Source organism: Hibiscus syriacus, unplaced genomic scaffold (genome assembly GCF_006381635.1).
Source record: "Hibiscus syriacus cultivar Baekdansim isolate YM2019G1 unplaced genomic scaffold, ASM638163v2 tig00006992_pilon, whole genome shotgun sequence".
NCBI classification, from domain to species: domain Eukaryota; kingdom Viridiplantae; phylum Streptophyta; class Magnoliopsida; order Malvales; family Malvaceae; genus Hibiscus; species Hibiscus syriacus.
Window position 1 is genome coordinate 191,215 of NW_024062121.1, and position 12,406 is coordinate 203,620.

General features: G+C 34.3%; 1 protein-coding gene and 1 pseudogene across 1 annotated transcript; both read right to left on the reverse strand.

The window, feature by feature from the left end:
• Window positions 1-2,860: 2,860 nt before the first annotated feature.
• On the reverse strand, window positions 2,861-3,869 carry LOC120201113 (annotated as a pseudogene).
• Window positions 3,870-9,111: 5,242 nt separating this feature from the next.
• On the reverse strand, window positions 9,112-11,982 carry LOC120201137 (beta-glucuronosyltransferase GlcAT14A-like). Its single transcript, XM_039201802.1, has 5 exons — window positions 11,715-11,982; window positions 10,426-11,127; window positions 10,233-10,308; window positions 10,033-10,148; window positions 9,112-9,690 (listed from the first exon to the last, which is right to left on the reverse strand). The coding sequence occupies exons 2-5, from the start codon at window positions 10,988-10,990 to the stop codon at window positions 9,191-9,193; spliced, it is 1,257 nt and encodes a 418-aa protein (XP_039057733.1). The 5' UTR covers window positions 10,991-11,127; window positions 11,715-11,982; the 3' UTR covers window positions 9,112-9,190.
• Between the last annotated feature and the right edge of the window lie 424 nt (window positions 11,983-12,406).

The window sequence follows — 12,406 nt, forward strand, 5'->3', positions numbered from 1 at the left end:
AGCGGAGATTTTCTGCATATAAAAGGATTCTAACCTGAAACATTACTTAAATAATGTCAAGCTGCTTACCACTTGAACAAATCTCGTTCGTATTTTTATTTTTCAATTTGATGAATCATCGTATATAATAACTAAACCGACGAATGTTAATTTATGGAAATAATCGACCTATCAAGTATACCTAACATTTGTTATTTAAGTCAGTTATTAGTTTATTTCTAAAAAAATTGATCAATTTTATTACTAATTTTAATTATCTATAATCAACTGAAAAAATTTGATTTAACTTACACCTTAACTAGGGATGGACACGGGTCGGGTTTCGGCCAACCCAATGCGACCTAAAATTTTTACATCATTCACCTGACCCGATAAATATATACCCTTCACCTAATCCGAACCCGACCTGACCTTAAATAATAATAAAAATATTATTTTTATTCAATAAAAAAGTGATTTAATTGGAAAAAATAATATATAGAGTGGTATTATTGTAATTATTCCTAAATATATAGGGTAAAATTATTTTTTAGGATCAAGTCGGGTATTTTTCACCCTAAATCTAAATCCGACCCGAACCGAACCGAACATCACCTTTAAAAAACCTGACCCGACCCGAACCCATTTAAAAAAACGACCCAATCGGGTCGGATCATGTCGAAACCCATCAAGTTCGGGTCCCATACCCATCCCTAACCTTAACTCATTTAATAACCTTAACTCATTTAATAAAATAGAAACTGAGTTAATTGAGATAATTCATGGTCTGCCTTGTAAAGGAATTATCTAAAATCAATAAAAAAAAATTAATGTGGATCTGAACTTAATTTTAACGAAAGCCTTTTCTCATTATAAAACAAAATTAATTGAGAATAATACAATAATATGAAAATTTTACCAACAATTAGTTGGTCTAGTGGAATGACACAATAGATTTCTTTAACCAATGTTAGGGGCTTGAATTCTAATGTTTGTGAATGGATCAAACTGAGTTAAAAAAGTCGTCATTGTCTTTGTAGTACCCGATTCGAATTAATCGATCGATAGATTGAAAACATATGGTAATACCAAAAAAAAGATATGATTTTTTTTTATCAAACTCTTAATATAATAATGTGATCCTAATTTTTTTTAATTTTAATAAATGTATAAATAATATTCACTCAAACAGAGATTTTTTTAAGAGAAACAAACCACTACTTATATTAGAACCACTTGTTGAATTCGTTTTAGTAATATTTTTAATTATAATTCGGTTACTCCAAAACTATATATATATATATATATATATATATATATATATATATATATATATATATATATATATATATATATATATTATTTTTACATTACCATCTAAACTTTGAAAATATATAAATATTTTATTAATTTTATATCAAAATTTTTTATTAAAAATATCATAATTATATGTACTTTATTTTCTTAATAAAACATATATATATAATAAATATTTTGTTTTTGCACGAACCAAGATACCTCAATGGTTAAAAGACTTGCTATTTCTTGAGGTCCCATATTTAAACTCCGCATATGCAAAGGGTACTATCGTTTGTTATTAAATGATTGAGAATCTTTAAACATATATTATCTTGTATCCACCTCTATTTATAAAAAAACATTTATTCTTTAAAATACAATATTATTATCATGATTTATAAGATTCTTAAATCCAAAAATAATTTGTGAAATTTGATTTAACTGCCACTTTCAAAAGAACATTTTTTTTATAAAAAAAATAAAAAATAATCTGCCACTTTAATTCTCTCTCTCTCTCTCTCTCTATATTGGAAAAAGAGAAATGACATGGACATGAGAGGAGGATAGGAGGCCATGCCCTCCATTATAAAGATTCCTTTGGGATTTTTCTCCAATTCTTTCATGCATATGTGGACCTTACATTACCAGTAAGCACTATTTCAGTACACTTCCCCATCTATAAATACATCTCCATGGGAACATAGCAAATCCATTGCAAGCTAACCTCAACAACAACTAAAAACACACCCTTAAGCTTTCCCCATTCAAAAACTTCCCACATTCACCATGTCCGACAAGTGCGGCAACTGCGACTGCTCCGACAGCACCCAGTGCACGTAAGTAGTCCATTTCATCCATGATGCTAGTTAGGGTTGTGTTGTTTGTGATCATGTCTTAAAGAGTATCCAACATGTTGTGTCCTGTATGTTTCTTCGTGTTTATTTTATGTCGAAAATTGCTTGACACCAAAACTAAGGGCCTTTCGTGCTTTTTCTGTGCCTGCAGGAAGAAGGGAAACACCTTCGTCGTCGAGACTGAGAAGAGGTAAACTTTTGGTACCCGATCTTAATTATAATCTGAGAGTTAAGGAACTTAAATTTTTGATATAATACGGTGATTATAATATGTTGTGTTGTTTATTTGCAGCTACATCAACACTGTTGTGATGGATGCTCCAGCTGAGAACGATGGCAACTGCAAGTGCGGTGCTAGCTGCAGCTGCACCAACTGCACATGTGGCCATTAAGCAAACATAGAACAATGGTCATGGTTTAGATCATGGCAAGATCTTAAAAGAAAAATAATGAATTTAGGTTGAATAACTTGTGTCTTCTATTGGCCATGGCCTTATCTGCTTAATGAAGTATTATTATTATAAATCTCTCTCCATATATATATATATATATATAAAAGAATCAGACCAGACATAAAGATTTAAACAAGACAAGAATCTGTTCTCCATTGTTGTTAATCAATATATTAACCAGTATACCTATCAAAAAATATATATTAACCAGTATAAGTGGCAAACAAAAGTATAGTCAGTTTCAAATGATTCCACAAGGCCAAACAGGCTCACAAGATAGAACTGAATCCAACACCAATGGCCAAGAAAATGTGTTTTTTTTCTTTCATTATTTCCTAGATTTTTCAGATCATATCATTCTAAATGGTTTTGTAAATGTTTTCGTTCTACAAACTGCGTCGATCTCAAACATTGAAGCCCTCTGCACGGAGGCATAAACGGTGAGCCTCTATCCATTTCGCACAAGCTTCTTCACCGTGCTCGACGATGCATTCATCTCCCAGCTTCTTCGTCTCGGGGAAAGCGCATCAAATTTTCTTCTTTGGCTTTGATTCTGCAGCTGGTGTTGCTTTTGCTGATTCCTGGTTTTGCTGCAAGCCAGCCGAACCAAAGGCAGAACTGTTTTGCGTAGGCAGTCCACCCATTTTTCCTGGCAAAGCTAAGCCAGTGAACATATCAGCAAAAACAGAATCAAATCGCAAGAAAAGACAAACGAAATTCATCATAGAGCCGAAGGAAATCAACATCGGACTTAAAAACAGGAATGACGAATCATATGTTCAAAGTTACACTGTATGCCGTCCGATTAATCAATATTGTCAAAGCAAATGTACATCTAACAAAACAACATCCTATCTGGTATAACCTCCTGGGTCACTTGGACTCGGAATTTATGCACTCATAGTTATGACTACAGCTATTTCATAACGAAAGCTGATCGTAGTTATTTTTCTAACATACAGGTCCACTCAACAAATTATGCCTCTCTAACATTCTTGAGTCTAATAAAAGAAACTGGGAAGAACCTCTCTTACATGTCAAATGAACTCCATGAAACAAATAATAACATCACAAAGGCTTAAAACATATGTTTCGATTCGTTATATGGCGAAAGCAAAACATAAGAGCCCGAAACCAATACTCTGGACCAGTGTATCTAATGACCACGAGGTTGTATAAGAGGCAATCATATAATCTGACCAATCACTAATACTAACAAGTAACAGCATAAAAGTCCAGCAATGTAACAGTTCCGAAGCAAATCGAATTCGATTTGGTAATTAAAACTTGCGAGTTTAGTAATCGAGACTAAATGCAAGTTTTCCTCTTTGCAACTAAGAATTTCAAACAGTTCCATCAAGCAATAGCAACAGCAACAGCAACAGCAACAGCAATAGTAGATGATTTCATCTTCTCTTAAAGCTAAATCTTCTTTCCATGATCTAAACCCCATAACTAAGGCCAGAGAACTTCAGATGCAGTACCATACGTTCATCTCCATTTATTCTAGAATAATAAACAAATCATCAACAAATACCCAGAACAGAAAACTCAAGAATTCTCCCTAGAATGTAGTCCAAAAACAGAGAATTTTCATCAGGAAAAGGAAAAAAACAGTCACAATTCAACAGAACAATGAAAACCCAGATAGATATAAGCAAGAATCAATGAAGTTAATAATTGGAATGATAAAAATTGAATCTTTATTGCTACAATAGAAGTTCTGGGAAAATAACGCTGAACTTTAAGCAGGGAAGATGTAGATCAGGCCACTGGCGGTCGCTGCTGGGTTTTCTACAGGTTTATCGGAGGCAACTAAAAAGAACTACGCGAAAATTGGGCTAGCCTTTTATGGTTCAAATAGTTTATAGAAAATGAAGCCCAAGAAGCAATAATATAGGCTCCTCCATATCTAAATTACATTTTCTAGGACGTAATTGATTTTTTTAAGAAAAAGGTAGACCCAACAGAAAAAGATTTAGTACGGTGTAAGTGAGTTATGTAGGGTCGTTTGTTTCAAATAAAATATTTTTAAAAACATTTTTTCATTTTAAAGTGTTTGGTTAGAAGAAAATTAGTTGATCAATTTAAAATATTTTCCTAATCAATATAATTTTATTTGTTTTTTTTGAAAAATGACTTACGATTTGTTTTTCATGAGTCATTTTTCGAACTTTTCATTTCAAAAAAATAAACACTCAAAATAATTTTATTTTTTGTATTTAATATTAATATAATATTTTAATAATCAATATTTTAATTAAAATATTGATTATTAAAATATATTTATTAATATTTTAAATAATATAATATTGTATATTTAATATTATAAATTTATAAATTATGATCAATTATATTATAATAATGTAAGATATTATATTATATTTTAATAATATATAATTAATTATTAATAATGGATAATATTATTTATATATTTAATAGTAATATAATAATTTATTAATATTTTAATAAAGATGTTTAAAATATATTAATTAATAATTTTCAAAATATAGTATAACACTCTTACTTTAATAAATAATTAATATAATTTAGAAATATTTTTATTTCAATCAAATGTACTAATCTTAATATTTTATTTATAAAATTATAAAAATAATATTTTAATAATAAATTATTATAATATTTCAAAAATAATAATATAAGTTTTTATAATAAATAATATTATTTATTGTATTTAATATTTGTAATAAATAATTTTTAAAAAAATATCAACTAGTGGAAAATTGTTTACACAACCTCTTTCAAACACGATAAAATATTTTATTTTCTCTTGTAAATATTTGTATTTTAGAGCTCATTTCAAATCTTTTAATTGTTTTCTTGTAAGCTTAAATCTTTGTAAATACTTTCCTTTTGAGTAGGGCTGACAATTATCCATGGTTAAGTGGATTATCCACCCACCCGCCCCGAATAAATGGATGAAAACCCGCTGTGAAACGGATGATTGGCGGGTGATGGATGGATCGGGTCGGATATGGATGAAATTTTTTTGACCCATCACCCGCAACATCCATCTACCCATTAATATATCCATCCATCCATCCATTCATCCATCCATCCATATATATATATATTAAAAAATAAACGAATGATTGTAAATATTCTTATTCTCTTAATTCTGACTTTTATCCCATTGAAAATATGTCTAATTTTTTAATATTGGTTTATCCATATTGATACTAGGATGGATAGGACTTTTGAGAAGTGATAGTTTATTGATGAAGATTTAAAGATTATATTTGGTGTATAAGACTATACATGATGCATCTATTCACTTGAAAAATGTATCACAAACATAGTGCATAAGACTACATAAACTGTGTTTCATTTTGTTTTTGTTTGAATTTGATGAAAATTTATTGTTCATGTTTTGGTTTCTATGAATGTTTGAGTATCAATGTTTGGTTTCTATGAATGTTAGAAGAATTTGAGCTTAGGATGTAAAAATAGGTTTTGTTCATAGTATCATCAATTTCTCATCCGCTCCACCCGCTCCACCCGCGGATGATGGATGGAGCGGATATGGATGAGATTTTTGGTGGGTGATGGATAGTGTGGATGGAGATTTGGACCGCGATGATGGGGCGGATGAAGCTCCACCCGACCCATCTCCGATCCATTGTCAGCCCTACTTTTGAGAGGTTTTTCTTGTTTACATTTCTTATCATTTGTAAAAGGGGATTGGTTCTAGCTTAGCATGTGAAAAGCTTAGGAGTTGTAAATGTTATCTCTTTATCATGAAAAAAGAAAGAACAAATTCGTGAATTTGTTAGAAAATCTTTAGTGATGAGCTAAGGTAGTGGATGTAGACTTGGTTGAGAAGTTGAACCACTATAAATCCTTGTGCCAATTGTCTATCTTTTTATACTTCCTACTCCCTAAACTCTCAAAACCATTTCACCCCTCTTGGCAATTCATTCGATTGTTCAATTGAGCTTCATTGAATATCCCAACAAATTCCCTATTCCCACTGCCGAGGAGTTGTTTGATGAATTGGGAGGGTCTCGTTTTTTCTCGAAGTTGGACTTGCTAGCTGTATATCACCAAATCAGAGAGAGAGCTGAAGATGTGTCCAAGATGGCATTTCGAACACACGAGGGTCATTACGAATTTCTCGTAATGCCGTTTGGGCTTACTAATGCTCTGTCAACTTTTCAAACAACCATGAATGATTTATTTAAACCTTATTTACGTAAGTTCATACTCATTTTCCTAGATGACATTTTGATTTACAGCAAAGATTGGCAGGAAGATCTTCATCATGTTAAATTGGTATTGTTGGACTTCAACAAGAAATTTATCGTGGAAACTGATGCTTTTGGTGTTGGAATAGGAGCAGTGCTCCAGCAGGATGGCAAACCACTATCATTTTATAGTCAAAAGTTGAGTCCACGAATGCAGGGCGCCTCAACCTATCACCGGGAGATGTATGTGATTACCCAAGCGGTGGAAAAATGGCGTCAATATTTGCTAGGTCGAAGGTTTATCATCATCACCAATCACTCCGGGAGCTCACTCAACAAACTATTCAGACGCCGGAACAACAACGATGGCTGTTAAAGTTAATTGGTTATGACTTTGAAATACGATACAGACCAGGAAAGCTCAATGATGTTGTAGATGGTTTGTCAAGGAAAGTTGAAGCAAGTTGCATGGCATTGTCTCGACCCTTGTTTGGAGTGCTTGAAGATATTCGAGCAGCGTACGAACATGATGTGGGAATCCAGGAACTTCGACAGAAAGTAAGGATGGGTGAACTAGAAAACCTCGGGTATACTGAGCGAGAAGGATTAATGGTGTTTCAAGGTCGAATTGTGGTGCCCAAAGAAGCATCATTAAGCTCTCTATTGCTGCGAGAGTTTCATTGTTCAAAGATAGGGGACATGTTGGAATTAATCGCACTCACAAGCGATTATCGGCTAATTTCTTTTGGATAGGCATGCGGAAGGATGTTCAACACTTTGTTAGAGAGTGCCAAATTTGTCAGAGAATGAAAACTGAAAGTTTGACCCCAGCTGGATTATTGCAACCCCTGCCTATTACAAACCAAGTATTCGAAGATATCTCGTTGGATTTTATTGTCGACCTACCAAAGTCAAATGGAAAAGAGACCATCCTTGTGGTTGTCGATCGCCTTACCAAGTATAGCCATTTTTTTGCGCTGCCGAAACACTTTGACAGCAAAGGAGTGGAGAAGGTGCTGACAGAGGGAGTCGTAAAACTTCATGGAATTCCGAAATCCATGGTGAGTGATAGGGATCAGGTTTTTGTTAGCGAAGTATGGACCGAGATGGCAAAGATGCAGGGAACCGAATTGTGCATGAGTTTCGCATACCACCCTCAAACGGATGGACAAATGGAAGCATTGAACCGTTGTCTAGAGATGTACTTACGGTGTATGGCAGATGAGGATCCAAGTAAATGGGAACAATACTTGGCCTGGGCCAAATATTTGTATAACCCGGCTTATCAAAGCTATGCTGGCATGACACCTTTTAAAGCCTTGTATGGGCGAGATCCCCCGGCCATGGTGAATTATCTAGAAGGAAAATTCCTCAAATGATCATGTAAACCAAGAACTACAAGAACGTGATGAGATATTGAAGTTACTGGAAAAAAACTTGCTGCATGCCCAAGTTCGGATGAAGAACCAAGCGGACAAACACCGTTGATAATTGGAGTTAGATGTTGGAAATTGGGCGTTTGTCAAGTTGCAACCCTATAGGCAACTCTCCCTCAGGTTAAGAAGACAGCAGAAATTGAGTCCCCGTTTTATTGGACCATACCAGATTGAGAAGCGTGTGGGTGCAGTGGCTTACAAGTTGAAACTACCAGAATCCACTCGGATTCATCCCATCTTCCATGCGTCCCAGCTTAAGCCATGCCGGGGACATCCGCTACAACAGATCACCCCGTTGCCACTGATGACAGAAAATATAACGGAACAAGCTACTGATGAAAACCTTGAGGACAAGGTTCTTATTGAAGGAGGGGGTAATGTTATGGGAGGAGCAAATGAGACAACCAAGGATCTGTTACTTGAATCGGCCCATGAAGAAATCACCAAGCCGGAACCGATAGCTGCAGAGAAGCAAGAGAGGCGCTAGGGACTGAGAGAGAGAAGGCCTCCAAAAGCTCTTACTGATTTTGTCTGTTTCTAATGTCATGCACGTATAAATAGAGATTGATGCAATAGCTAAAGATATATATGAATATTCTGGTATTCCTTTTTCCTTAAATCCCAAGCCTTCTATTTCTTTCTTCTAATTCTAATTCTGAAATCTCTGATCACGACACAAATCAATCCTCTTGTATATTTTGTAATGCTTATAGTTCGTAATCATTTTTTAGCAAGAATATTTAATTTTCTGATCCATCACAGTCTGCCGTTTCTTGATGAAACCATTTATAAATATTCCGATCTTTGTTGCGAGTATGATGACCCGAACTTGAACCGAAATTCTTCGAACCAAATCCAAACTATTCAAATCATAGGTCCAATTACCAGTGCTCTTATTGAAGTTCTATTAGATACAAATGCTTAATCTGTTCTATGCCTCATTAATGGGACTTCTCCACTAGGACCTATCTACACTGATCTTGACCATTATTAGCTTTCATAACTAACCTAGTTACAAGTTGGTTAAGCCTTTGAACTCCTGGACCCGGTCTGATCTTGTTCGAATCCCCAACTTCCGAACATGTCGGTTTGCCGGAACACCAAGCACCCGGAGTGAAGCTTCTGTTTTCCCTGCCAAGCAAATCCGTATCGATCTTATCCAAGACAGGATCATCATGTATGAATTTCCGGGCAAATGGTGCATTACTTCTAATAATCTTATCCGTGTCGTTAATGTTAAGGATGTGCGGGTGTTGTTTCGGGGGAGTATCCCACGAAATATAATGCATATCATGGTTGACAACCGTCTTTGCGAACTCAGGAACATTGCATACGACCGTCTGAAAGTAGCCTTCAGGGGAGGAGACAAAGTTTGTGTAGTACATGAGAAGTGTTCTTGGTAGGTTATCCCAACCCCAAACACAGAATTCTACGAATGAACGAGACAGAACCATCCATGCCGAACCTGAAATTGAGGAAGGTATTTTAAAACATATACGTGGTTTTCAGACAAAAACGAGATATTTCTTTAAGAACAAGGATCAATCCAGCTGCATGGTAAGTCGATGCAAATATGGTTCCATTATGTTTCAGCAGGGGTAGCCTGATAAGCCTAATCTGTAACTAATTTAACTCAAACACACCCCATAGCTTCAAATAATTCGATCTTAGATTGAAAAAAGAAGGATTACCGGTCTTCAGACGAGATCCATAACAATAATCTAATAAGCCTACAAGATTAAAAAGCTAAAGATGCAAAGAATTAAGAGCAGGAATTAAACAAAATCAGGCTAAGACAGTAGCAAACCGGTGAATAATTTAAATGCTGTAGGCAATGCTCTTCGCGGTGTGGCCGGATATATATCAGACTTTGTTGACAAATAGAGTCCAGGATCTACAATCAAAGGCATAGCTCTTTGACCCCTGCAAAAACAACAGACAAACATTTTGGATTTTTAGACATATGTAAAGATTTTCCGAATCGGAAAGGAACGAGAGAGATCTTACGCTTTCCAACCAAGATTGCTTGTGTGCTCGATAAAATTAAGGTCCCGGCTTAAATTCGTAAATGTATAAATAAGATCTGTAAATCACAAACTAATCTATCAACAGTTGCTTGTGCAGAATAGAACAACTTGAAACTCGAAACTCGAAGGAAGATCCACTACCCCAAGAATGAAGGCATATGATAGAAACTAACCATCTTGAGTCACTAAAGGATAATCTGATGCACTGAGATTGATAAACCAATCCCAATCTTTATTTCTCTTAAGAAGAATGGCACAAGCATGGAGTGTATTAGCAACCATTGTTGGCCCTCTGTAAGTAACCATATTAGCCTTAGTGATCATATAAACATTCCCGACTTTAGAGAAAACGGTATGGTTATCGATCCGAGAAGCGAGTGCCATTCTTTCCTCTAGAGGCGCCTCAAGGTCCAAATGAACCACATATTCATTCCGTGGATGATACAGGGCATGAAGGGTTCTCCAAAGCAATTCCAGATCACCTTTTGAACCGGAAACCAAATAAGCAAAACGAGGTAATGCCGGACCAGGAGGCGGAGGCCGAGGTGTATCTAGCTCGACCTTCAATTCAACATATCCCGATTTCCTTTGAGTCATAGAGATGGGGAAGATTGAGTTGATTTTGTTAACCGAAGAAACAAGCCCCATGTTCAAGGAAGTGAAGAGAATAAACGCGCATACAAGAGAACTTATCACAATGGGAAACACATATTTCTTCTCCATTTTCGATGGCACCATTGCTAGACCTTATCATAGAATCAAAATAAACAAGTTTCAAAGCAAAATTGTGTTCGAATGGAACCGAAAAGTGCCGTAGATATTCAGCTCAAGGCCTTTCCCTTTATATACACATCTCAAATTCTACCATTGTATAGCTGTTAGAAGAAAAAACACCATTAATATTTCATGCAGAAGAAATTGGAGAAAGACCACATGCAGAAAAGCAATAAAATAACAACAAATCATCAAAGAGAGAGAACAAACAAACAAAAAAAGGAGAAGATATGTTGCATAAAGGTGAACAATTAGTTAAAGCAACATTAAAAAAAGATAAATAATTAATCAAATATACATTTTAACTAAGCTACCATGGAATCTGCCTTCTGAAGAGAAGTTACTATCAAGCATTTGACTTTGTCCAAATTGTAATTTGCATAAGAAGAATATTATCTAAATTAAGTTTTCTTTTTTTAATCATCAAAATCTGAAAACCTGATGCATGAACTAAAAAACCCAGAAGCATAAAAGAAAAAAAAATTTCTGGATAAAGTAAACAAAACCTAGATCTGAAAAATCTCAGAATCTAAAGCTATTAATGCAAGTAAAGTCTAACCCTAAACTTCTATTCAAAGCAAAAACAACGAGACAGGATAAAACCCCCCATGTTCAATGAATATAAACTGAAAATTAACATAAAGAAAACATTGAAAAGTCCAAAATGAAGCTAATTTAAGAAACAAACCTGGTTTCTGCATAGGTAAACACCAGAAAAAACAATTCCTTCACGGGCAAAGAAAAATTCTCAAGTTTTGTTTTCTCAACTCACGTGGGAAAGAACAGATTTTGTTTTTCCAAGTGAAAAATTGTAGTAAACAATCTCTCTTTTTCTTTTAAATTTGCATCCAAGGCTTTGGGGTTTCCGGTAATCTACAAGAAGATCACTTTGGATTGACCAAAGACTCCAGAATTTCGGCCAACGTAGGAGTCTTTGCATTATATGACAACAGTTTCTGGTGTTCACATCGGATTTTGTTTGTTTAAACGTTTATTATTCTACAGTTATTATTATATTTATTTGTAACTTATCTGTATATATTTTCATCTGAATTTTGTTAAGAAAGTTGATTCTTTCTTGGTTAAAATTTGATTATATTAGATTCCAGTGCTCGCCTTTGACTAAAGAAAGGATTTTTTTTTAGATTGTGCAGAGAATTTTGTACAAATTCGAAATAGATATAGACTTTGAAAATGAACATTATTAAGGAATAATTTTATGGGTAAAGTACACAAATGGTCCTCCGACTATAGGATATTATTTTATTATGTCTCATGACTATTAAAAGTTACAAAATTATTATTTGACTATAGAATATCATTTTATTAAATCCCTCGACTATTAAAACTTACAAAATGGTCATCTGGCTATAGAATATC

Excerpts from the sequence above, each read along its gene's own strand:
- LOC120201137 (XM_039201802.1), bottom strand. The coding sequence starts at position 10,990 with ATGGTGCCATCGAAAATGGAGAAGAAATATGTGTTTCCCATTGTGATA. Across the intron at positions 10,309-10,425 it reads TCCTTTAGTGACTCAAGATG|ATCTTATTTATACATTTACG; the intron begins GTTAGTTTCTAT and ends TGTGATTTACAG. Across the intron at positions 10,149-10,232 it reads AGCAATCTTGGTTGGAAAGC|GGGTCAAAGAGCTATGCCTT; the intron begins GTAAGATCTCTC and ends TTGTTTTTGCAG.